Source organism: Chiroxiphia lanceolata, chromosome 1 (assembly GCF_009829145.1).
Source record: "Chiroxiphia lanceolata isolate bChiLan1 chromosome 1, bChiLan1.pri, whole genome shotgun sequence".
In the NCBI taxonomy this organism is placed as follows: Eukaryota; Metazoa; Chordata; class Aves; order Passeriformes; family Pipridae; genus Chiroxiphia; species Chiroxiphia lanceolata.
In genome coordinates this window covers 102901470-102929465 of record NC_045637.1, presented here as the reverse complement: position 1 = coordinate 102929465, position 27996 = coordinate 102901470, and the positions used below count along the sequence as shown (strand labels likewise).

The 27996-nt window shown below is 38.0% G+C and overlaps 1 protein-coding gene across 1 annotated transcript; it reads right to left on the bottom strand.

The window, feature by feature from the left end:
* Positions 1 to 11: 11 nt before the first annotated feature.
* On the bottom strand, positions 12 to 27029 carry STK17A (serine/threonine kinase 17a). The gene is made up of 7 exons (XM_032700027.1): positions 26726 to 27029; positions 19219 to 19431; positions 11992 to 12136; positions 6090 to 6216; positions 5311 to 5359; positions 5010 to 5189; positions 12 to 4189 (listed from the first exon to the last, which is right to left on the bottom strand). Exons 1-7 carry the CDS (start codon positions 26905 to 26907, stop codon positions 3856 to 3858), a joined length of 1230 nt encoding a protein of 409 aa, XP_032555918.1. The 5' UTR covers positions 26908 to 27029; the 3' UTR covers positions 12 to 3855.
* Between the last annotated feature and the right edge of the window lie 967 nt (positions 27030 to 27996).

Below are 27996 nucleotides of genomic sequence, written 5' to 3'. Positions count from 1 at the left end.
GACCCATTAGCTGTTCAGAAAACAAAATTTCCTTTATTGTAAAGTTCCTGAAACAGTAAACACCTTATCAGAAGTACAATGAACTGGCAATATTTCTTTAAAATATTGAACTCTCCTCCAGGGACAACACCTGAAATATTCAAGAGAGATCTTAAGCCATGGAGTAACTCGGTGCAAGGCCCACCTCCTTCCCCATTCCCTGCGAGTACCATCAGTGGAGAATGGGCAATTAATTTTTATTTGCATTTGTGACTTAGCAGCTCTCAAGATTCACTTGGTAGATCATAAGCTGGGACAAGCTTTTATTCGGGGACCCACAAATGAAAAGTGTGACAAATGAGACAAATCACAATGCAAATTCCGCTTTGGACAAAATGAAAAATATTATTTTGCAGAACTTTTAGTTTAGTGACTATAAAATCTATAGCCCCTTACTTAAAGAGGGGAACATAGCAACAAGAGAAGACAAGGCTGTGCTTTCAGTTAGGTGTTTGCTGTTTATTCCAACAACTGCAAGGGAGGTCTAAGCCTGGACCTACCCCTCTTATTGATAGAGTTCATGGGTCTTGCAACAGAACCATAGACATAACAACCCTTTAGGAACACTGCCCTTCCATTCCTTCAGCATCCTGCACCTGAGCAAACAGCCATGCTCCCAGTGCTACAAAGGCAGCCAGCAGGTGCCCAGTCTGGAGAGCAGGGACTGGGAGAGCATTGCCCACAAGGTCCAAGGAGTTGATTCTTTCTCCACATCAGCCCCTTCCCCACCAACACAAGCAGCTTTTTTCAGATGACTTGCATATGTACACACAGTCCTCTGTGTTCACAGAACTGTGGAAAACCAGTTCTTCCACATAAAATAACGATTTGTTCCCAGTCTTCCTGCTGTGTTGCTTCACTAGTAACTGAGCCTCAAGAACGTGGACCGCAATAGTCCCTTTCTACAGTGTAGGGTAAGAACACCTCATTTTCAGCTTTACCCACACTCACAGTAGAACAGAAACAGCTTCAAGTGTGTGGGATGGCTGATAGTCCTGCAGTTAAATGTTATGGAAAATTTTCCCTGTTATAGGGTGAATCTAAGATGCCTTGTTTATAACTTATACTATTAAACCTTCACAACTTTATACAAATTCTTAATGACATTAAAAAACACCGTATAAAACCACCTTAAGGCACAAAAAGTTAAACAGAAATGCAGCCCACTGGAAATCTCAAAGCAGCCAATTCAAGAGAAGCTGGCCTTGTAGTAAGTACATAGTTCATGTATACATGTTAAGCTTCATTGTCATACATTAAAAACAGTATATCTAGGACAAACTGTATACTGCTCAGCACCTACTCTTTTCCATTAGTACCAGTCTCCATCTGAGACATGATCTGTGGTTACAAAGAATTGAAACAGGTACACTTCCTCAAACAATTTGCTGTGAGCAACCATGAGCTATTAAACATTTATGTATGCAGACGTGGCAACATTGTTTTGTAAGGGTGGGCTGTGAGCATGCTTCAACTCACTGCTTTGCTCAACTTTGTAAAGTAAGGAAGTATGGATGTACCAAAAAAAAAGTCAAAATGGCAGTGATGGAAGCTGGGAGAAACTGTAATCTTGCACAGAAGAATTTCATGAGTCAATGCCCCCTCACCCAAGCAAATTGTCTTGGGCAAATGACTGGACAGTAAAAGAAAGATGCTCATGAAAGGTACGGTCCTGTCTAACAACCCTGAAACCGATCAGCATTGTAGGTAGGGTCAGCTACCATCTGCCTCCAGAAACACCCAGACAACACAGATACTCTGTTGGCTCTAATATTCATGTCTAACTCCGGCTGACAGCCAGCCTGAGCTATCAAGCAACTGACTGATTTCTCCAGAGCACAAAAGGCACCTCTGCATTACAATATAAAACAAATCCAAACTCAATTCTCAGTACTACTGGGTGTTTTCTTATATGAAGGTCTTCAAGGAGTGAGAAGCTGCCCTACTTACATGAATACTCAATATGTAATTCCTTAGGGGAAGAAGCCTGATAGAACAGTTCAATTTTTCTGATGTGGCTTGAAATGAAGGCAGTCCGGCCTCTGGTAGTACAGCCTTATGGAAAACTACCTACCCAGTGTCACACTGGTTTTGGTTCAGCTTTCTTCTGTACTAGAACTTTTTTCCTCACCATTCCAGCCCTGCTGATCAGATCATCCCAGTACTGCTGGCCTTGTTAAGAAGGCATTTAACTTTTGTGTGAAGGAGGAACTGTAACCTTAGCACAGAGCACTGAACTCCTTCCTGCCCACTAAGCAGAGTAAGAACATTTGACACATTTGAAATTAGGAAAGTCTGTAGCAACATGGAAAAAGGGGAAAAACTAGCTTAAGAGTTTCTATTCATTCTTTTATAGCAAGAAAACTTTTGTCAGTTTATTATAAAGGAACAGCATAAAGAAACCAAATAAATAGTTGAATAGTTAAACGTATGCAATATAATAGTACTAAACTTCAAATTACATAAAAATTAAGCTTTGGAACAGCATCAGTATGAAAGATTTCTTAGAAAACTAGGACTCAGTCCAAGATCCTCAGATCTGTACATTGCAAAAACCACCCAGTTTTGATGCCCAGTTGGTCCCAGCTTTGTCCTCTGAGGGACTGCATCCATTGAGAACTATGACCCATCCATACTGCTCCCTAATCCCATTCTGCCCCACCATACAACATGCTGTTTTTCCAAGTGTCTAAAGGGGAGTGATCAGGAAGCAGGAGGCATAAGCTGTGCTTTGTTGTTCCAGAGGAATTGGTATGTTCTTCCTCATGTGAAAGCTATATTGAACAAGTTAATGCAATTTAGCCTAAGGATACTTCTTTCTTCCTTAAAGCAGCAGTGAGAGGAAAAGAAAGAAGGCAGAAATGACCTCATGCTCCCAGTAAAACCAGAGCCAAGTACTGGGGGAGGTGGAATCAAGGGCTAATTAGTTGGCCATACTGTCTAATCTAACATGGTGAAGTCAGTGGAGAGAACTTCAGCAACTTCAGAGGACCTACATCAGACTCTGTAATTCTTTTCCCCTCTTAACACTGTGCAGTCACACTGAGCTGGGTTCTATTGGCACATCTCACCCAGCACAGGAGGGGAAGGGAGCAATCTCAGCTGCCTCATGAGTGACTGACTTAAGCAAACACATCACCTTCAGGAGCAGGATTTTACTGTGCTCCCAAATAAAGATCTATCTCCAGTATAGATAGGGACATGTGCATCTATTCCTAGAGAAGAGCAGCCCAGTGTTTGGGCATACATCATATGAGTCTGGGTCTTTGTTTATATCTTCCTGATGGAAACAAAGAAACATAGGGATTTCAAAATCATACTGGATGTCGAACCAGTCAATCGAATTCTCCTCTCATACAAGTTTTAGATCAGCAGATAGTTCCACTAAAGTCAGGAGTGCCAAAAGGCATCTGAGGAAAACCCAGCATTATATATTTGCATTAAATGCCAAAACATGTCCTAAAATACTCCTCTTGACATCTGTCACTGAAACACTTCCAATGTCAACGTCTCCAGAACACTGGAACAATTAACAAAAACGCTGTTATCAAGCAACAACAACACACCCCCCCCCCCGAAATAAAAATTACAAACAAAAATAAGCTTATAATCTTTGTTAAACTCCTTCCAGCCACTTGAAATCTTGTTTATCTGTTCCATGAAAATAAGAACTTGGCACATTTTCCTTGTATGCCATTTATCAACACTTTCTTTTATCTAGAACATTTATTGCATATCAGAAATTCACTTGGCTAGGATATTTTTGTTTAGTAGAAAACATTGCCTCCCAGATACAGCTATGAAGCTCCACACAGTTCAGTAAATAAATTCTCCTGGTATTTCCTGCAGTAATGGTTCCTCAAATTTAAATCGTTTGGAAATGGCTTTCTGCTCAGTTACTTTTTCTTTTTCTGACTGCCTACATTGTCCCAGTGTATATGAAGCCACTACAATTAGTTCTTCTGTCACTATTGATTCTTCCTCTTCAGTTTTCTCAGCATCTACTGATTTTTCAGTGGCAGAATCTGCATCTTTCTGCATGGCATCACTGGTCTCCCCTCCTGCACTCTTATTCCAGGCCCTGCAAGCAGGATTATCACTTTGTGCTAACCATGGATGTTGAAGACATTCTTCTGCAGTTGCTCGATCCCTGTAGAGGAAAGAAAGCACTAAAATAAACGTCCAAATGAATGCAAAATCCAGTGCCTTGCAGAAAAGATCCCTACAGATTATTCCAAGGATATGACTGTATTAAAGACAGATTGATAGAATAGGGGGGGAAAGCACATTAGCAGCTATCTTTTACCAAAAGAGACCAACAGCAGCCCAAGATGATGAACTGCTAGCATTTAAAATAAAGGAGTTCATGGAACCCTAAATACGAGTTTATGCTCCCATGTTGCCAACCAACTTTCAAAGTTTATATAGATTTTCTTTTTATATACAGAAAAGTTATCCAACCCTTACATTCTTAAAGTATTCCCATAGACAAGCAGTAGGCAATTTCAGTAGCTGACATGCCCCATGAAGAAGTGGTGAAGTTTCACAGAAAACACCTCTTCTGTTTAGAGACCTGGAACTTCCAATTTGCTGCCCACTGACAAAAGTGTACAAATGAACCAGAAAAGAGCAAGGTACTCTATCAACCAAAATTAAGGACTCAAAACACAGTTCATTTAAAAGACTTCAGCAAAGTACCTGCAAGAAGAATCAGTATACTGTACCACACACTACAATTCACATATAGTTTTTTGAAACTAATTTGAGTTTTAATTACTAACACTCGTACGCATTCATAATATACAAGCTTGGATCGAAATGGAGGAATTACCTTTTCATATACATAAAAAGTAATAGCACAGTGAAATCAAAGTTTCATTACAGTTTAAAAACGAAAACACTAGCACTTGCTACATTTGAAATTAATTTAGTATGATACATTAGCATATACAATTGTGTATTTTACTTACTCGGGTTTCTTAACCAGCAGAGTTTTGATGAAATCCACAGCAGACTCTGATACAAGGTCAAAGTCCTCTCCAGAGTAACTTATGTTCATTTGAGATATATTTAAGAATGTTTCTTGTTTATCATCCCCCAAGAAAGGCGATATCCCTGTTAGCATAACATACGCCAGTACTCCAATGCTCCTAAATTTAAAGTGAAAAAACAGAAAAGCATTTTGGTTTAGTTTGCCTTTTTTTTCTTAAAAAAACCAAACAAAAACCCTTTTCAGTGAAGTTATGATGACCATTAATTTGTTCAACTTACCACATGTCAGTTGCTGTACTGATTGGGTCATAACTCAGAATTTCAGGAGCTATTGAGGGGGGAAAAAAAGTGGGCTTTGTCATATGCAGACATTACATTATAGTTCTATAATGCAATAATGTGGTAAAATTTAAGGTAAGCCATTTGAAGCATGACAGTCTTTTGAAACTAAGATATTTCTGTTCAAGTTAAGTGATTTCTATCATCCACTCTTTTTAAGCATAAAAAAACGTTTTCCTTTTATTGCCATCTTCAGAAGCCAGGCCAGTCTCCTTCCCAAATAAGGAATCTGTATACACATTTCCTAAAGAAAAAACAGAAATATCCAATATTCCATATTCCAGCACTGTAACCTAACCCATAACCATGAAGATACACCACACAACTTAAAGACATTTTCAAGTATACTTTCAAGGCCTGAAATGGTTTGGGCTTTTTAAAAAAAAATTAAAACGGATACAAAGCTCCACAGGCTAGAATATTGTATTCAGAGACTGAATACGTGAATTTAAACTTTTAATCCAAGTAATACTTGTTATCATTGCTAGTAAGAATCATCTAAAGCATGTACTCATCTTCAACACAAGCAGACAATCATTGTTCATTAGACAGGCAAGACTTGACAGTTCTACCTTTTAGAGCAGTACCACATCCAAGGGATAACTTGATCTTGCAACACTGTAACTACACAGCCAGTCTGGTATTTTCAAATTGAGGTAGTTTCTCTTTTCACTCCCCAGAAGCCTGGACTATACATCACTCCTACAGTAACAACTTACCTACGTATTCTGGAGTTCCCATAATTTCTCTTAGTTCCTCACTGCTCTTCATTATTCTGGAAAGGCCAAAATCTACTATCTTAATATCTCCCAGAGGGGACTTACTGGTTAGTAGAATATTTTGAGGCTGAAAAACAAAAGAAGACTTTTAGAATCACCCAAATCTAATGCCTATGACATCATATTGCATAATTATTTTAGATCATGAGTAGGATAATTGATACTTCCATAACAAGTACGATACCCAGGATCATTTATGCATTTTCCCCAAGGTGATCTTGAAGAGACATGTAGGCTAAAAGGAGTGGCAGGATTTTCTGTTTAGAACTGAGGATCAAATCTTTATTAGCTTAGAACACATACAAAATACATGCCAATAGCTGTCTTTTAAGAATAAGTACCTCCACATTTGTACCTTTAGTCCTTCGTATCACCCTTTTAACTACCCTTCCTTCCGTCCTCACTTTCTTCCAATAAATGGTGTAAAATACATCTCATTGAAGGGTGTCCAAAAATACCCAGTCATTTTAAAAACCCTAAACATACAAAACTACTTTGACTGTACCTTTTTAAAGAAAGTCTGTTGCAACCAGCCTCAATCCTGTTCAAAGTACAAAACAACTGTATTACAGAACACTAACTGAAGAACAGTTTAAAAAAATATAGCAGCCTGAAAAACAGGTTTTTAAGAGCATCACCTTTGGATAAACTTGTTTGTGCTGACGTCACTAGATCTTGGCTCTCTTCCTTCAAAGCACCTTTGTGGTCATTAAGAAGTTCTTTACTATTTTAAATGCTAGCTCAATTAAAAAAATAATCTGAAAACTAACTTTAGACAACAGATTTTTGCAACTGAAGCATATCCTTGCCAGAAAAAAAACCATAAAAAACAACCGTGATCTTCCCTGCCCCTGGGCCAGTGATCACACTGGGTTTTATCATTAACTTCTACAAATAGTAACACGGACAACTGACACTGCATTCATGCCTCTTGTGAGCACAAGTTCCACGGAAGTGAAGAAACCCTTATTGGGGATCTGGATTTTCTTGCATCAGGGTGGTTAAAAAGGGAGTAAGAACAGCAAAACAACCACTGACTGATAATCCAACTGGAGTAACACCAACATTTATATTTCTTCCCTAATCACAGAGCTGTTCTCTCCTCCATACAGTACGTCAGTCATGAAGGCGCATGAACAATCTTGCTTTTGAACACAGAAATGAACCTGTGCAAGAACGTTTTAAAAAACTTGGGCCAGTTCTCCTCACTGCAAGACCTGAATAAAGTCAAGCTCTTCTACTCCTGCAAAGTTATACCGTGGTATTTCAAACTAACTCCATGATGTCGTCAATTTGTTTCCTGTTTGTAAACCTACATATTAAGAACAGCTCTTTGTTTTTTTCTTCACAAACTGGGATCTAGTGGCCATATAAAGACTTTTGGAGCTGCATATCACCATATACTTTAGTTCATATTTGTTATTCTCTATGTGTATTAGCAAAGCAAACATCCAAAAAACCTGATCATACCTCCCTCATTACCCTCTTTAATGTTCTTCCCACTGAGAAATGTAGTTATGTTTTGAAGAGGCAAATTAAAAGCATCAGAAAAGTATTTTTTCTCTATATTTACATGAGGCAAAATTTTTAACAGAAAAGTTTTGTGAAACCCTTCAGCCTCGTACTCTAATATTTTAGTAGATAAAACAGTTGCCAGAACTAGTTTTTATTTTCTTTAATAAACTTATGTGAAACACACCTATGCAGAAAAAACCCTGTCTACAGTATGAATTGAGTCATAACTCTAAATCAATTCATAATGAGATACCAGTCATTTTCTTATTTTAAGGAATCATTATGGGTTTCATGTGAAGTGACAGTCTAAACACCAGCATAAAACCTTAAAGAGGCCATAGCTATGAACTTACCATAGTTTTCAGCTAGACACCATTACTCTAAAACTTTCAGAAAGGGAAGATCATTTTCCCACATCTGTAATGCTGTTTCTTTCTTGTTTATGCTGCTAGAATATATCTAGGTTTGCCTAATGCTGGTCAGCCCACAAAAGCAAGAGAGAAGCAGGCTGGAGGCTCTCTTGGTTGACATTCTATAAAGGGCCTTTTGCTCTCACTCTCAGGCACTTAACGAAATAGCTGATGAAAATCATCAAATCTCAACACTTAAAAACCTCCCCATCTACTGCAGTAAGGCTTAAAGGTTCTAACTTAGGTCCTCTAATTTCTCGTACCTTTAGCTGGTTTCAAGAAGATACATAAGGACTAAGGACACGTAATAAAGGTCAGGTTTTTAAACTAATCAATGCCTCACCCTACCTAACTTCAGCAATGTTGCAAGATATCTAATTTTATAATAATCTAAAAAAATCACATCCCTAGGAAAAAAGACATGAATTATCCAAGAAAAAATGAACAGAAACAGGAAAAACAGACTAGCTAAGATACCCAACTTCATTGTGTCTAAAGACACTAAACTAGGCTGATCAGTCTGACCTAAAAAAATTTAAAGGATCCCCATATCTTTAAGTAATTGAAAAGTAACAGAAGAGTTTGCTTGGGGGCTAGGTTTTTGGGTTTTTTTTGGTAAATGTGTACCAGTGGAAAAAATGCAACAGTCACACTAAAGGACAAGACATAGTAGGCTTGCATCACAGTTTCTTTCCCAAAATAAGCAATGCAAGTCCCAAAAAATAATCAGAACGAGCTCTGTAGAACATGGATATTCTATACCTGCCTATTAACCAACAGTTTCGCTCTAATTGCTGTAAAGGTATGAACTTCAAATTAAAGTTTTTTTTCTCTGAAAATTTACTATTTCCATTTTTTAACTCTTGTCTTAGTTTATTGGGTGTTCCTTTAGTCAAGGAATAACTACACATCTATTAATATTACACTTCTGTGTAATAAACATTTCACCTTAATCCACCTGGAAAACTCAGTTAAGAAAATCAGCCTTTGTTGTTATTCTAACAGGCCACTTTTGTAATTGCATTAGTTTGCTTTCTTAATATCGGTGTAAAATGACACCCAAACCAATCTGAAATAATGATTTTGCTAGTTGCCATCTCTGAGCACAATCGAGAAGAAGGAAGGGAAAAGTTGTCTGTTGGATAGCCAGAGTAATATCCAGTATAGGAGAGTGCTGCTTGGAGCAGTCATTCTCCTGCACACAGGGCTCTTAACCTGTCTCTGCTGAGGACAAGAGGCAGCAAGTCCTTCCTCAGCCCCCACACCTTAAATTCTCTTCCATTCCCAACTCATTTAAGCTTTTACCAAACATCAATTCAAGATCAAGTCAAACAGCAAATGAGAACACAGAGAAAGGAGTCTTCCCTTACTCTGCAGCTTTTATGCGCCATTAAGAGGAGATGAAAGACTCCTGACTACAATCTATGCACACCCTGAAAATTAAATGGCATTAACACAACACTGTCAAGTGATACTTAATTTGCACTCAGTAGCATTATATTTGCTCTTTCTCCAAGTCAAAACTGGACTATATAATTGTATTTTTGCTATTAAAACCAAGCCATATTTCAACCATCTTTCAGTAAAACCATGCTTTTGGAAAGAAATTATCAGGTGGCTACCTTGCTTAAGCCACATCAAAATACCCCACTTCTTTCTCCAGTGTTCAGTCTCACAGGAAAAATCTTGTTTATAAAGAGGGCAAACAGAAGCTAAAGCAAGCCAGCTGTCAGTGTCATAGATCAAGTTCATTAGATTTATAGTATAAAACTACAACAACAAGCTAGCAATTACATACTGACAACCATTTGGGTTTAAATTCTTTTGGGTGTAGAATTTGACTTTTTTGAAGGTGCAACGTATGGAAAATTGGATGTACCTTTCCAAAGGTATTTGTAAGGGACAAATGAAATTAAAATCTTTAAAGACACAAAGGTGAAACTAGTAGTACAAGGAAAACATTTTACCAAGAATTTGTGAACTTTGCTATTGGCAAACACCTTGCATAACAGCAGCACACATACATGTCTTCCAAATGTCATCACAAAAGTAGCATTTACAAAAAATTTAGTATTTACTAAATTCCACAGTGCTTTAAGCCATGAGGTAAAGCAGCATGAGACACACTATACAACAGATGATGGTTTGAGGGCAGTGGGCTAACAAATATGCAGTCAAAACCAGCGCCCAACTTAACTTTTTGAGTTCCTTGTAAAATGGGCCTTTTTTTAAAGTCTTGCAAGGCATGTCAATCAATCAATCTCTGCAAGTCATGTTTTTTAATCCTACAGTGTCCATCATCTTTATTTGCCAATACTCTGAAGAGTATTAGTATTCCCTAAACCTTGTTTTGCAAAAGACTGATAGTTTTATTTATCATGAAAGTCATCACACTGCAATTAGGACTCCTATTAAGATCCACCTTTAAAAACACATTGCACACTGTAGTAATGTATAAACATGTTAACCTCAATCACTATACAATTTGCTCTGCTAATGAACTTTCTTAAGGCAGCAATGTTGGATCTTTCAGTGAGAACTGCTATGGTCCATTTTCTAACAAAAGTTTTCTGATCAGTTGGACAGTTTTTAAGTAAGCATTTCCTGACCTTTGAAGAAGATACCTGTTCAAATGCTGTAATCAACATCCCAGTCTGCTTTTGTCAGTAAGTACTGTAGTCATTTAAAACACATTTCTGATTACAATAACCAGCTGATGGTGCTAAGAAACACTCCAGCTTTAACTACAAACATGTATGAATATATCCTGTGCACAAGAGATGTTTTAATTTTAAACACTTTGCTTTAAGAAAATTCAACTGGCCAACCGTTGTAGAGACACTGAGTATCTTGCTTAAGCATACTAGAACTTTAGGGAAGTCTAACTGCTCATTTTTAGTCTTTCTGAACACTTACTCTCACATCACTTGCTAAAATTTTCCATTAATTATTGTAGTACAATTATTAATATTCTGTGTGTATGACTCAAAGTTTTAAAGGATTCCACATATACTTTGAATAAATGGTTGGAAAACCAGGCAGGTGACATATTTGTGTGCAAATATGACTCATCATCTGCTTTAGCTGATGAATGGTTGATGACATGCTAAGTTATATATTAAGTATGTACACCTTGATACTGGAATCTACTGGTAGCTTTGTAATACAGCCAAAATACAACCAAGTAAGGATCTCAGTAACAGAACAAACATGCAGCAGCCTACAACATACTTAATAAATATGACAATAGGACACGTAAAAAGAATTTGGGTCAAAACTATTTTTCAGTATGAAAAACAATTTACTTCAGTAAATTACAATAATTCATATACCAATAGGGTGTTGGCCAACTGTTTGGCAGCAAATGGCAAACATTTAAATTATGTTTTATAGCTTTATCAGCAAAGAAAAAGGAAGTGCTATAAATGGATTTAACACATATGTAACACACTAATTTACCAGTCCTATATGAACACCTCATTCTGAAACATTATACTTGATACTACCAGTGTCTCTGCCACCCTTCTGCTTCATTAAAACTCAAGACAATACAAAAAAACAAACCTATTTTTCAGTGGCCATACAATACCCAGACATTTTTACTGCACTTTAAAAATGCGTTAGGTCTTACCCAAAGCACTCATTTGCAATTAAAGGTGCAAGGCAAATCCACTCTTGAATTCACTGCACTTCACTTAATCAAATGAAGTTTATATTTCACATAATTATAGAAACTTTCCAAAAGGCTTGCAAAGCCCAAGGTTAAATTTTATCATTCTATCCCAAAGGCTGAATTTTATCACTCAAGGTATAATTAGATAAAAATTGTGTTAATTATATATTAGCATTATTTTGACATATGACCAGCATGAAAGTCAGCAGCTCAGAAACTGAGAAAAATACAGCAATCATCTTACCTTCAAGTCAAGATGAACAACATTGTTTCTGTGCAAGAATGAAACTCCTTCTAATATCTGCCTCATAAGTCGTTTAACATCTTTTTCTTTGAAGGCTTCCTCTCTTTCAGCCACACACTGGTCAAAGATTTCACCTCCAGCAGCACTATGGAACAATATGAATATTATTAGTTCAAAGACTAAGTTATAGCACCCATTTTGCTCTACTTGCACTGTTTTATTTCATGTAAGCAAGAGCAGCAGGTGGTAGCGTCCAATAGTGATATCTTCAGTTATTCGACATTTGACAAGCTTTTACAGCCTCAGAAATGTTCTCTGCTATATGGCAGCTACATAGGGAAGCAAAGATTTTAGTCATTTAAATTAGAGAAATTTTGGGGACTGCTTTGGAAACACTACTGACTATTCTTCCAGATGAATGCCACATTTGTTTAAGAACAGTGTTTTCATAAAAGATGTGCCTTTTGCCATTCCTATGAAACTACATGGGAATTTGGCTAAGGTAAGCCTTTGTAAACATAAAGCAAAGCAGCCCCACCTCCCATCCTCCTCAAAACTCTTTGCATGTACTTAAAAGACTAAATGTAAAGTCTGTAAATGAATTGTTTATGAAGCCTCTGGTATACAGGGTTGGATTGAATCTCTAAACATCTTTCATCTAAAAATACTTCTGAAAATTTTAGCTCTCGGCTTGCTTCCTCTTTTGTTTATATATGTTTTAATAAATAACAAAGTAACAAAAATGTAAAAATAACTACATATGAATGAATGTTTTTAAAGTATTCAGAAGCCACACACAGTACCATCTCTGTATAGCAATGACTCAAGAGAACCGACAGTGTTTTACAACATAACCCTGTAGCATCAAAAATAAAATAAACTGAGCAGAGGCTCCATCTTAAAACAAAATGGGCGTAAGGACACTAGAATGGGGCCACTTTGCATGTGGATTGTTGAAATACTACTATGAAATCAACACATATACACATCATTCTGCATGAAATCCTATAATCACTCCTTAGTGAAAGGTGGTGAAACCCCCGAGGACAACATCTCCTCCAGTTACACCAAACTGTGACATGCCAAACGTGACTCTGCACAAGCATTAATCTTTCACGAGGCATCGCCATCTACTCTGCCTTTGCTTGCTATTTCCCAACAAGTTGTATTACCCAGGCAATCCAGAAGACAGTGAGGCATATTCAATACGAATACAACAGCAAATGAGAGTTCTACAAAAATGGTGCATTTAGACCGTGCACTCTCAGAAAAAGAACACTTAAATATACTCAAATTCTCATTTTGCCTATATTAACTTCATTGCTACAGTCTGAGAGCTCTGAAAAGTCTCATGGCTTTAAAAATGTTTTTTGCTTTCCCAGATATTCTCACTATTGTTAAATTTTCCCTTGCAGATTTTCTTAAAAAAAAAATAAATTAAAAGAAAGTTAAATCTTAACCTTTTCTAAAGAGTTTTATACTTCTGTTCTATATGCTAAATGGTACAGTAGTACAATTTCATTTATTAAACTAATATTTTCTTTCTTAAAAAGTCTATTAAATATTTTCTTCATTCTGTACCACAGATGATTGAGCTCAAGAATAAAATTACTTTTTCAAAGGAACATTAATACTTTAGTTTCTTTTGAAAAACTGCATACACCTGACACTATTGCATCTTTCTGCGGTCCATTTTTATTTAATCCATGAAAGTAGTAATATTTCAGCTTTGAACAGGATTCAGATAGTAATGACATTTTTAAAATGGACAAAGTGTATTTACAGGTTAGTGTATTCTAATATTCTAATCCAAATACTTTGAAAAAGCAACATCAATTGGATCTTTCAGACAGGGATAGAAAAACATCTACTGCAATCCATAAATTAAACTTTCTGCTTCAAGAATGTCATAATATATTACTTGAAAGAGTGATTTAATTCTTTTTTAGCAGTGATCTATAATGATATAGTGATAAGATCTACTACCAAAATTACTAACACAATGTGTTTCACAGCAACAACCCTGGGATTTTACTGGTATAGCTCTGCCACTTCAAGTAAGGAAAAAATACTTCTGTATTAATTTATATAATATTTAATTCTGTGAAATAGGATTTATACTCAAAACCTATTGTTGTCAACTACTTTACATTTAATAGACCCAGCTGAAAAACCAGTGGGAGTTGAGGGCACGGGGGGCCTTATAAAGCCCTATTGGCTATATCTCTGCTTGGTAGTCATCTGTTACCATTTGTTTATTAGTGTAACTTAATTAACACTGAAGTAGGCACCAAGCTAAAATGTAAGCTACCTAGAATTTTAATACTACACTTAAAGAACTCTGAATTATAAGTGATAAAAGTCAAGGCAATAAAAGTTGAAACAATGTCCCATCACTAAAATTGAGACACAGTGCTACCATGAGAGAGTAGAAAACCCTTGATCCAGAAAAACTTTTTTTTTTAAAAAGGTATTTAAGTAACTCCCAGCACTTCTGAAGATGCCTGGATTCATCAGCATTTTTAAGAGTGAGACATGCAAATACAGCCCTTACATATGCACACCCACTTCATAACTTATGAGACGTTGCTGTTCCCATCTACCATAGACACTTGGCTTTACAAAACAGTTGAACAGTGACTTCACATATAATGTTTCATTTTTTTATTTCAATTTTGCTATTCAGGATGCAGAGAGAACAACTCCTTCTGGACAATTCACTCTATCCAAAAATTACCACACTCTAACAAGTTACCAGCAACCATTTACAAGAACACATGGAAATTTGATACTGCAAGACTGTTTTGTGTATTGTTTCTGTGGAGTGAGGTTAATTGATTTCCTTAAGCAAAACAGTCAGCTAGCTGTGAGCCAACCCAGTCACAAGTGGTTGGAAGTACAATGTCAAAGTGAACTCCAAAAAGACTGCCCCGCACATCTATGTCAAGTTTTGCCAAGCTCCTTAACAATACTTTCAACTCGGTTATTTTGTATTCCCCAGTTAGATTTTGGGGAAAAAAAAAATAATCTAACAACAGAAGAGATTAAAATACCTGCTAGGAAAGTATCATGGGCATGTCATTGCTATGATTTCTGTATGCAGACATGCAGACCAGGAGTTCTCTGGTGTTAATAACATTTATGCATTTTTTCTCTAAGAACACATTGTCCATTAAACTGCAGTTTTTCTATTTGTCATTATGAAATAACTTTGCAAACAACTGGGCATCCCCACCCACCTAGACAGAAAATGTTGCTAGGGAATAAAAGCAAAGAATTATCCTTAGGACAGCGAACTCTTTAGGAAAACAAGCCATCTTAATCTGAAAAAACCAAAAGGAATAAGGAAATATTTAATAGCACAACATTTTGAAATCCAGTGTTATTTAGAATGCATTATTTCTCTAGTACATGCTCCCCTACCTAGGTGTATGAAAAAAAAAGTGAGATTGAGAAGTCTTTCCAAACTTGAAAGGTATGGCAACCATAATTCTTTAGCTATTTTAATTTATTTATGAAAGTACTGTTGTGCTATGAACTTTTCTAGTTCAAAGTGAAATTCAACTGCTCTTCATCAATGAAAAGCATGCTAACACTTTATTACTGCTTATCAGCATAAATGAGCTAAAAGTCATTTGGAAGTCTGGAGCACTAATCTTTGTTGACTTTAGATTAAATGGAGACTACTTATCTTCCTTGAAATGTATCTTAACAATGCAGTGTACGAAATTCAGCACCAAACTTCCTTCAAGTGCACTTATGATACACTTACACAGTTATTCAACATATCATTAGAAAAATATTGAACAAATCTATTTTGGCGCATCTGAAAAAAAAATTAAACATTCCCCCCGCTTTAATGGATCGGACGTTAAGTTAGCGTTCTGAAGGACTCAGAAGTACAAATCATCGGAGTACAGATATGTAGACAAGTTCCTAGAATATACTTGATTTCAATGCTGAGTGAGATCATATACAGTCTGCATGTACTTCCTGAATATTAAGCTTGGTTAAAAGTCTGTCTTGAAAGGTTATCTCTGCAAGATAATAGAAACTCATCTACTTTTTGTACATGGAGCTTATAATACAAGAAGATCACACCAAAGTGGCTGTAACACTATAAGGAAAGGCTCATGTTCACTGCTGCTGACAGCCATACCCCCTTCCCTTGGCTAGGTACACCATTAGATAGTAAATGCATTTACTGATAGTTTTTCCATTGTAAAGCTACCACAACATACCAGTGTCCCCAAAGCCTGAGAAAACCGTAAATCCAGATCTGATGAGAGGACATAAGGGAAGAGAAGTATCCAAATGCATTAAGTTGTAGATACTGTTCTTTTAAGTTCTTGGTTCCCAGACAAATGCTTTTTTTTCTCCCTAGCCTTTCTAATCAGGCAGCCCAAGAATTCAATGAAATGCAAACAAAAGGTTACTAACACCATTTGAGAAGTTTTCCCCTAAAACTTTTTGAAGAGCTCCAGTCTTGATTTGAGACTGCCATCTAGGACAACTTTGCTAATTACTCTAGACAAGATACAAACCTTGGAGCACCACATTTATTTCTGACTACAGTGTTTTTGCTTCAAGTTTTATCTGTTGAATCCCATATCAAATGAATAGTTTCCTGCAGCAGACTCCTACTCCAACCAGTCACACCTTCAGTAAGTAGGACAATAAATAATGTCCAAGACAATACAAGTAGTAACATTACCCAAGTCTAAATAACTACAGGTGAGAAAGACACTCCATCCAGCATATCTGATAAACACTGACTGTGCCTTCAAGATGATAGAGACAACTTTTTCCTTTTTTCTTAAAGCAGGCATAATGGAAGTCTACTATATTTACATAAGACCCTGGCAGGTGATGGTTCAGTTCAGAAGCTCTTCACAACACAGTACTTAATAGCTTAGATTTTTGAAGTTGCACTTACAGGTTTCTGTAACATCTGACCCACTAACGACTCACTAATATCATCTCTCTCTTCAACAGATCTGTAAAAATATGGGGATGGAACTCTTACAAAAAACCCCACCAGATGCTCTATTGCTCTTCCTTTCAAAATAAATTGGAAAAAGCCAGGTAAGTTGTATACATGCATCAAGCCCCAAAATTATCAAACTTGCTTTTTTTCCTTTTATATTTGATGTGTCAAGTTTCCCAGACTGTATCTCTACCTTTTCAGTAAAATTCCTTAGGACAGAGAGTGTTGTCAGGGTGGATGCAGACAGCCACCAATTTGCTACGCCACAGCTGAAGTCAACGTTGTAACATCTCTTTGCTTCCCATTGCTCAACACTTAATATTTAACAGTTAGTGGCTAATTTTAATTTCATTTTTTGTCAAAAATTGATACCACTTGAAAGACAACCCTCCATGTAACATTAATACTTCTCTTCCTGAAGGCAAAACACAAGGTGTTCCCCTCAGCCCTTATGGCAGATTCAACATCAAGACAAGAAACTTTGAAACCTTAGCAGATAAAGTTAGTGGTCAACGATTATTTGTTTTACTCCTTCACAAGATAAAGATCTGCCACACAGACCATCAAGCTTAACAGAAACTGAAATGCCCTAGAGAAGCTTGCAGTCTAGGTATGTTCTTTAATCCTCTGCATAAAGAATGTCAGAAATTCACTAACATTCATACCTGCTTTGTTGCAACATGTCTCTGAAACATGTTGACATTAAAGAAGCATCCAGACATATTTGCTGAAGTCAGGGAAAGACTGTTTTTGTAATTTATAACTCTTAACACATAGCTATTTATCTGAAACAAGGTATGACTGTTTGATGCACATAAACAAAATAATTTTGCTATTTACTGAACAACCTAGTTAATTAATACTTTGGATTAAAACAGTTTTGCAACTACAAGAGAATTGAGATCTAAAAGAAAACTAGCAGTTTTGCATTGAAATTATCGGAAAAATCATTGCTCATTTGGATTCTACTGCTCACATTAAATCACTATGGGATCCAGAAATTTAAACCGTATTCTAGTTTAAATTTCTGCTAGTGTCCAAAGCAGATATTTATGAGTCTCCAGTAACAGCAGTTAAAACTCCAGAAGCTCTGTCACAGCTCTGCTTTATAACAGATACTTGAGTATTTCACATATTGTGAATTCCATGAGGGCACAATGAAGTTTAAAAAATGTATTCTAGAAGGAATTTTGCCTTAGCAGACACCATCTCATTCTAAAGAAGATGTGATTGGGAGAAAAGATTTCTCACAATTTCTTTTTGATATCAAGTAAGAAAAGAGCTGTACAAACCAGATTTATCTTAGCAGACAGGTTAAGTCACTTCTGAACTACTGAGTCTCAGTGTTCTCCTAATTATTTAAAATCCATAGAGCTTGAAGAGGAACTTAGCAACAAGCATTTGGCTGCATCTTGGAACTTAGCTGTCAAGTATCTAAGCCACTGGCATAAACAGTCACAACAGCTGCAGCAATACCCATCTGGACAAACTCAAGTGGAGAAAACCACACAGACATGTGCAGAGTCACAAGGCAAAGGTCCCTTGAAAGAAACTATTCTAGGTCTCAACTCTCCTCCTCTTTTTCCTTCCCTCAAAAGATAACGTTTTAGAGAGCTTTTCATTGTAGGGGTTTTTGATAGTTTCTTTCTAACAATGATGTTGCTTTCAATATATTTTCCATAACTTATCACAGATTCTTATCACAGAATATTCTGAGTTGGAGTTGATCCACAAGGATCATCAAGTCCAACTCTTAAGTGAATGACCCGTATGGGAATCAAACCTGCAACCCTGGTGTTTTTAGCACAGTGCTCTAATCAACTCAGCTAATCTCACCAGTAAAAAAACCCCACAAATTTCACCCCATTTTTGTCACTGTCAATGAAATAAACTTCATTTTATGAACAGATCCTCATTGATTCTTCTTCTTCCTCTTTTACAAGTAGGGAGTGTACACAGTTCACATTTCATTAAAGATTATTAAAGCTACATAAATTATAGTTCAGCTTTGAAAGATACTGCATAATTAGAGAAATTTATTATAATCTGAAGTAATTATGAGACTGCACATAACTTTTTGTAATAGTGATTTTCTTAGCAATTCTTTTCAAAGTTAAGCAAGGGTAACAGGCAAGCAATAAAAACTTCCACATTATTCACATTGATACACAGTATTTTTACACTGTTAGTTTTAAGCATTTACTGCAGAAGGTTATTCAGGACTTATTACTAATACTTACTATTCCAGGACTAAAATCATCTCTGTCGCAGTTTCATAAACTTCATGCAAGTTAATGACCCAAAGGTTGCACTGTGCCAGCTCAAGGACTGCAATTTCATGGATTATTTCCATCCGACAGTCTTGGCCCTTTCTTCTTTTTCTCATGAATTTTGCTGCAAACTCTTTTTCAGTGTCTTTCTGGATACACTTCTTCACTACTGCAAATTTTCCCCTGAAATTAAATAAGGATTATTTATAATTAGTGATAGCTTCAGTACTGCCTTTGTAAATTAACATCTCAGGAAACTTGAACCAAATCCCTATTAATGGGTACATTTAAAATTTATTCCAAATTTAGAGAAAGATGCCTTGCTGAGTGATGATCCCTGTGCTTAAAAGTTAGGAAAACTACAGCCCACAGTGTAATGTAACCTCCATGAAAAATAAGGAATTTAAAAAAATCTATCGCTTCAAAGAATCTGAATTTCAAAGATACAGAATAAAAAAGCTGTGCTAGTTCCCAAGATTAGGTTATCCTCAAAACATTAATTAAAAAAGTTGGCAAAACCCAAATGTACAAATTTAGGCAAATTGAAGGCAATTTGACTACCTCACCATAACTCAGTTATTGTTTTTATCAAGTATTCCACCATATTCAAGGGAAGAGCAACCAGCACTCTCACCAAACCCTGCTCTATTTGCCATGCACTATCCAGACTCTACTCTGCATTTTCAAAGATGGCACTTTGTATTTTCACCGTGGTATGTCTCAAATGATAAGAACCAGAGTTTTTTGATTGTTTAACAGTTCTCAAAATCCCTTAGTCTCACTGTGTAAGTAAGCAACAGGGATGATTCAAATAAAATTAAGTAGCTCAACTAACGTCAAGCTTTCTAATAGAATTTTTGCAGCAATGCTAAGGTGAGCAGGAAGGCACACTGTGCAGAGCTGAGCACAGTGCTCAGCCCACATTAATGAGCGTCATCTTCCACAGAACACAGAACTGATGATACACCAAGCCAGCAGGGCAGCTAAAACCACACTGCAGCACTTACGTCAGGAGACTTCCCCCACAGCACTTTGGCTGAAGTGTCTGCTCTAAACCTTCCTGCAATAGTCCTGCACCACCTACTCCACTCAGTTCCATTCATACAGTGCTGATTTTTAGACTGGAAAAGTTTTTTAATTAATACCTGTTATCTAATGAATGATGAATTCTCATACTTTGAAGTATAGTAATCTTACTTTAGTTCTTACCATACTGACATAATCTTCATCAAAACTATCTTTTTTTGTTTACATGTAAACATTCTCTTATAAAGCTGCAGGAATAGCTTGGAGATCTCTATTTTTGTTCTTTACTTAACTTATTGTAGGGTTGCCAAAACCAAAATAGTAGTGTTCATCTGTTTTGAAATACAATTACAACGAGTTTTGCTTCTCCCACCTGCAAGCCGAAGTTCACAGAATTAACTAATTCAGCTCACGTCAAAGTTTTCACTTTCACATCTCCTGACCTGCTAGCAGAAGACTGCTATCCATAAAATGTAACTGCTAAACCAAGTTGTGGTCAGTTTGCTTTTAATAGGCATTTGTTTCAAAATCACACAGTCTAAATGGATCAAGTCGAATAAACACCCACAAAGTGGGTATTTGCTGGGCAACCTCAATAAAATAATTGGACTCGTAACTACTGATACAGCCACAGTTATTCATCTAGGAATAATATTTTGTGGAAGCACACATTATCTACAGCACAATGTGTATTAAGACTAGATCACAGCTCAGCCCACCAGATGTCTGGTGTAGGCAGACAAACAGTAAGAATATGCTTTCAATGTCTTGAATAAAATTTTTTGGGAGAAAATTCTTAATTATTAATGCATACATGAAGACAATACTATAGAGCTTTGCAAATGCATGAAAATAATATTATAGGATTTTGTATCCTAAAATTCACGTACAGTACAAAGCTATGTATTTATCAAAAGTGTTAAAATACTTGCTGAAGTTCTTAGCACCAAAAGCATCACAAGAAAAAAAAAACCAACTGGTGACTACACTGATAAGAAAAAAACCCAACAGATAAATTGAGAAACTAACAGATAAGCTCTTTAACACCAAGTTATTCTAATATCTGATAGATACTAAGCCTTTATTCCAAAATAAGTAGGCCCCTTTCTGGGTTCAGCCTTCTCTGATTTCCTCAAATAGTCTCTGAATGCACCGCTTCCTTCTGGTTGAACATTGCCTTAGCACAGTCAAAAGTTTTTAATTCTAGCACCAGGGAAGGACCTAGAGAAAGCATCTTAGAAAAGTTTAAAATCTCTATAATACAGCTTTCAAGCACTGCGCTGTTCTGAATTACATACAAAATCTATCTGGAAGCAAGTTAATTAGCCTAATGAGTACTGATGTTGCCAATTCATCGCACATTAGTCATTATGGAAATAAAACAGTGTTCATGGAGCAGCAACAGACAGCAAGAGCCACCACCGTTTGTGTGGCCACACGTGTCCTGTTTAGCTGAGCTGGCCAGAAGCCTGATAGGTGACGTAATTAAAAGGACAGGTTACGCGGGAGTTCAGTTGGCTGACGAATAATAATAATTCTTAGTTGTTTGAGACCAAGAATCCTGCCCAGATTCTTTATGGTTATGCCTATAATTAGAGCTATTTAACTACTACCTGTTAGAACTCATCTTTTCTGAATACAATCCCCAAAAAGATCAAACTTGACAAACCTGATGTTTATAACTAACTAGTAGAACTATTTACTGTGCAGCGATCTAGATTCATGTCTGAGAAAATTTCAGAGCTAAGATCCAAAGATAGCATTCACTGCATGGCTAAGCCAAAGATAAATTTTAAAGAATTTCTTTTTGATTGAGAAAGAATAGTAGATAGACAGCTATAAACAAGCTTTCTTACAAAGTACACATTGCATACACTTCATCTTTGCTTTTCTTAAAATCCTGCTTTTCAGAACTCCTTATAAAAAAATACATCAGAGTGTTAGATCCCATCATTGCTAGTTCAATGTATTAAGAAGAGCTAGCAGAGAGAACATTGCACGGAAGGAAAAACAATTTTGAGATGAAAAACCTAATGCACATTTCCCAAGTTGAAAACAGACTACCGGTCATCCCAACACAATTAAAAATGCTTTGGAGGGAGACAAGAATAGGAAATTAGAAGTAGTTCTCAGTCCTCACAAGAGTCTCATTCAAGAGTTATGATTTAAGATAAATCATATCTGATTACAAAGAAGCTCAATGTCACCTTGTCATATTGCCAACAGAATTTGCATTGTTTCATCAGGCACACATAGCTTAAAGGAAAAGTGTCAAATCACAAATAAAATGTCAAATCAGATAAACAGGAACATTTATGTCACACCAATTAATTTGGGTTGTCCTAGGTTCAGAACAACAAAGAACTAACCTTACATTAATCATTATTTTTTAAGTGAGCTATAAAACACTGTCACCATAACAAATGCAGGAATAACAGCAATTCCTGTGAAGATATTTACTTTTTATAAAATTCAGCAAGCCTTTCTGAGATCTACAATAATATATGCAATTTATTTCATAACTCGTATCAATTTTTTTTTCTGAAGTGTGGGATTTTTCCCCTGACGATTTTGGATTTCCAAACAGGAAAGTGCAGGGATTCCATTTCCGATGCTCACAAACAGTTTACTCACATAAATTTATTCTCAGATGGTGAAACCAACTACTTGCAAGACTTCTTCTTTACCTCTTTTCCATTTTCACTTAGTTCCACAACTATTTCACCCCAGCAATGCCTCTGCAGAAAACAGCTGAGGACAGAAGTGTGATAGCAGACACATTCTCACTGATTCACAAAATTGTACAAGTGTCATGTCCTGCTAAGATGCACATTACTGAAAGCTACCTGAGAAATAAGAAAGTTCATGCCAGAATTGTTTTTCTTTTGGGAAAAAAAAATGGATTTAAGACACGCGTTACCTTCATGTGAAACTACAGCCAGGTAACTTAGTCAGGAACAAAGAATATTTCAGTCTTCTCAGATGATTACAGTATTTCTTATTCTTAGCTTTGGGTGGAGAATGAGCTTGTCTGCTTAAACAAAAAACTGGGAATGAGGAGAATCAACTGAATTGCACTAGACTTATTTACATGTGTGCACTGCACACATTATTTTGCTAGAACATTTATTTTAGATCAATCATTTAAGGTGACTGTTCTATCTTCCAGAAGACAGGGAGATCAGTCATTTATGCCTTCCTCCAAGCCAGCTCTAGCATCAAGAGTATTATTTTCTGTACACAGAACTTCCAATATGTGCATAGTTTGTTTCATATGAAAAAAAAAGTGCAATACTCCATCAGCAAGCTGAAGAATTAATAGTCTAGTAATATTCTGTGTGTAATTAGGAGTTTTTTTTGTTGAGGAAAATGAGCAAAGCAACTAAATATAATAATACTAGACTCTTTAAGGAAGCTCTACATAGTAGAAAATGTATTGTTCCCTGTTTTACAGTACAATTATAGCTTAAGCATGGATGGTAAGACGAAGAGTTAAGCAATTGGTGTCTTGTCCTCTGCAAAGGTTACACTACTTCAAACTAACCTAACTCAAGCTAGCGCTGTCTGAAAACATTTAAGTCTCAGTGAGTTGATGAGAAGAGGCACCCTGAAAACATTCATCACAGGTAAGTTTCATTTTAAACCTCATGCAACTGAAGATTTGTGTGAGAACATTCTGATTTTGAGGACAGTAAAATTACTAAGGCTGTGAAGACTGGACCAAAATTTCATATATTAAATAATTTCATTAAATAACTGCTATTTCCATGTCATCCAAAGCAACTTAAAATAATTTCCTTTCCAGAGTGGCCATTATAACTAAGTTTTTGATATTTTTCTCAAATTAACCTGGCTTTCCCAACAGCTGTATCTCAGTAGACTTGCAAACAGCTTCTCAGCTACTGAATGAAGCAGCAGCATTTTGAAGCACATTAGCTTTACATTTTCAAAGCAGTTTTTTCTCCCATGAGCAGAACTAATGAAGCCTGACTTCCTATGGGTTTGCACCCAAGTCTCTCCGGTGACATTGTGATCAGGTTCCTCCAGGCTCATGGACAACTTTCAGCAATGCTTCCCCCAGGACCTTTGCTTCCTAGGATGCCACTAGGGGCCTAAGCTTTGCTTGCATTGCTAGAACTACACCACCTTAATATTTTAACATGTTCCCCCTTCTTCCCACCTCCTTCACACACAGGTTACAAGGGAACAGAAAACAGAGGTTCCAAGTGCCACGGAAAGTTCAACATATATGTGTTGACAGACAGAACTGGAGGCCCAAGAGCACACAGACCTGTTGAGCTCACACAACAGCCCTGATCTCAGCAAAAGTGATAAATCTACTTTGTTTTTTCTTCCCACTGTCAGTTTGAAACACAATTCATATGAATGTTATTACTCTCAAACCCACCTAAAGTCTGGCTTTTAAATTATTTCCCTAATTCTGGGAAATGAGTATAAAAAACTTTTTTGTTAGCAAATTCAGATGCCAAATTAGAATTATGATAGATTATGTTGTGTGCACGAGGACTGCTTTTCATCTAGGATGAAAACCTGTCATGCTTGGGTGCTAATTTGTCCAAGTCTTTTGTAAAGATAAACCTTATCCATAAGTAGAGAATTACACACTTTATGAACATATAGAAGTGACACAATTTGTGCTAACGTATTATCAATAAAATAACAATTAAAAGTGGCAGAGAGACTTTCCACCTATGTTTTGTCACAGAGTTGGCAAAAAATGGTCTTTAATGGGAGTACTTGAGCCAAAGTATCCACTTTTTAGAAATAAAAGTGTAGTAAAAAAAAGCATTCAAAATTGTTGAATAAAAAAACAAGCACATACATTCAAGTGTATAGATTTATATATCCTAAGAGACAAGATAGTGAAAACATTTGTGGAGAGAAGAAGATAGTCTGAACCAAAATATGTGTGACTGTCGCACAAAACCAAGACAAACATTTATAACTGTCACTTAACTCATTTTAACATAACTACAGGTGCAAAATCACAACCTTCATGCAAAGTTCATCTTTAAATACAGTTCTGATCAAAAAATATTCCTCACAAATAAAGCCATGTTCAGATTTACTTGTTTAAACTGCAGACTAAGACTTGCTGCAGTACTTAATTCTTGTTCATAGTGTAAAGGCTAATAATCTCAGTTGTACTTTTGTGCGCCAGAAGGAACCTTCATCTATTTCATGTTCTGACCAAGCCAATGACTATCACCCGGGTCTAAGAGAAACTCTAATTCCATGGTAGAACTGCAAAATATTTTCTGAAAACTCATCTGAACTTCAAATAAATTAAAAAAAATTAAAAAAAAAGCAGAAGTGATACCAGGACATCCTGTTCTATACTGCTCCTACGCCTTCTTGGTTGTTTCTTAGAATTTTGGCTGATTTGCAGCCTGCTTCCCATGGGAACACTTTAGTTCACTATGCTTAAACAGGTATTATCCTATTAATACATCAGAGTTACTAACTGAGCATTAAGCTAACACCTAGGCAACCTAAAAAATTGTTAAGACGTACTTACTGCAGCTACATTTGCTTTGAAACTCCTCTTTAGCTCCAAAGGGGTTGATTTTGCTGCTGTATAAACTGAGTAACACAGCTAGCGTAACTTGAAAAAGAACATACATTGAGGAGGGTATCTTGTCATATATCCTGTGGTATTGCATCTAATCCTTTTTACCTGAATACTCTTTAGATGAAGCACATACAATTCTAGGTACAGCGTTACTCTTTTTATGAGAAGTGACAGAATTTCAAACAAAAATAGTGGTTCAGTGGTGCTGAAACTCTATATATGTAGCTCCCAAGAAGCAAAAACCTTCCAATGAGAATTTTTGCCTCAAACCTTCCTTTCTCTCAGACAGGTGTTGAAATTATAAATGGATTAAACCTTGCGTGTGGAATCACTTCCAAAACCAAGATTTCCACCAGCTTTTTAACTCTTTGAAAAGTTCCATCATTAGGTTATTCTCAAGCATTTGTTACCCCAAACGAGTTTGGAGTTGTTTTTTCCGCATGTCACAGATTACAAAGCCCAAGGAGAAAGGGGGGGGGAAAAAAAGGCGGGTTTCCCTCTCCAATGGAAATCTACAGCATCACCCACTACTCCACACCGGCTTCCAGGGAACACCACAGCACCTTCCCAGCCAGATTCGCAAGGCTAAGGAGCTGAGGGTGACTTTTCCAGAGGGAGGAGGGACAGACAGAGGGGGCACTGCCGTCTCCCCGCACCCTTCCAGCCAAGCCAGTCCTATGGGCACGTCCATGGGCTGACCCACCGCAGGCAGAGCCACCGCTGGGTGCCCCTGGACGCGGCTCTGCCCAGCAGAGCAGAGACCCCGCAAGGGTGGGATCCCTCAGCCCCTCGGCCCCGCTCCTTCCTCTGCCATCGAGTTGGGCTCGGCCGGGGCGGCGGGGGAGGCACCGCGCTCACCTGCCGAGCTCCCGGCCGGGGCTGAGGCTGTACCGCTCCTGGAAGGGCTCCGTGCGGATGGGCGTGCGGATCTCGGCCAGGAACCCGCCCCGCCGCCCGGATCGCCCGGCAGCGGGCTGGGGCGGCGGCGGCGCCCAGTCACCGCGGGAGCGACTGGGTGGCGGCTTCTCGTCGGGGCTCATGGCGCGGGGCTTCTGCTTCGGCAGGGGGACTCCTTCTCCTCCTCCTTCCCCTCCCGGTCTCCGTCCCGTTCCCGGCCCGGCTCCCTGCGGGCGCTGCCGCCGCGGGCTCGCGCAGGGCAGCGGGCAGCACGCGCCGGCCGGGGGGGGGCGGGGCGGAGCCGCGCGTGCCCCGCCCCGCGCGCGCCTCACCTTGGCGGGCGGGACGGCCGGGCAGCGCCACCTGGCGGCGGGCGCTGTGGACGGCGGCTTCACGTCACCGCGTAATTTGATTTAAATTTATTTAGTTTAAGTAAACCACCGTAAAGCCGAGGTTGAGTGTCTGAGGGGACCTCTGCCTCTCTTCGTATCTGTGACGTCTTCGTGTCGCAGCAGGTCGCGGGAAGCGATCCTCCCCCTCTACTCGGCCCTGGTGGGGCCGCATCTGGAGTGCCTGTCGGGTTCTGGGCTCCTCAGTACAAGAAAGACAAGGAGCTACTGGAGAGGGTCCAGCGGAGGGCCACAAAGATGAGCAACAGGAGCACCTCTCTCACGGGGAAAGACTGTAGGAGCTGGACCTGTTTAGTCTAGAGAAGAGAGGACTGAGAGGGGATCTCATTAATGCACATAAATAACTCAAAGGTGGGTGCCAAGAGGATGATGCCAGACTCTTTCCAGTGGTGCCCAGTGATAGGACAAGAACCAGTGGCCGTAAATTAAAACACAAGAAGTTTCACCTAAGCATGAGGAAGAACTTTCCATCGAGGGTGGAAGAGCCCTGGAACAGGCTGCCCAGGGAGGTTGTGGAATCTCCCTCTCTGAAGACATTCAAAACCCACCTGGAAGTGTTCCTGTGTCACAAGCTCCAGGTGACCCTGCCTTGGCAGGGGAGCTGGGCTGGATGATCTCCAGAGGCCCCTTCCAACACTTAACAGTTCTGTGTTTCTGTGATCTGCCTGGCCCAGGACCTCACTCTGTGGGCAATCAGGTGTGCCCCAAGGGAGTGGCAAGGCAGGAGTGTAAAGCCTGAGGTGAAACTGCAGGAACCGGAGGTACCCTGGCCACGTGGGGAATCTGGGCTCGGATCTTGCACTGAGGAGCAAGGGTGGTGGA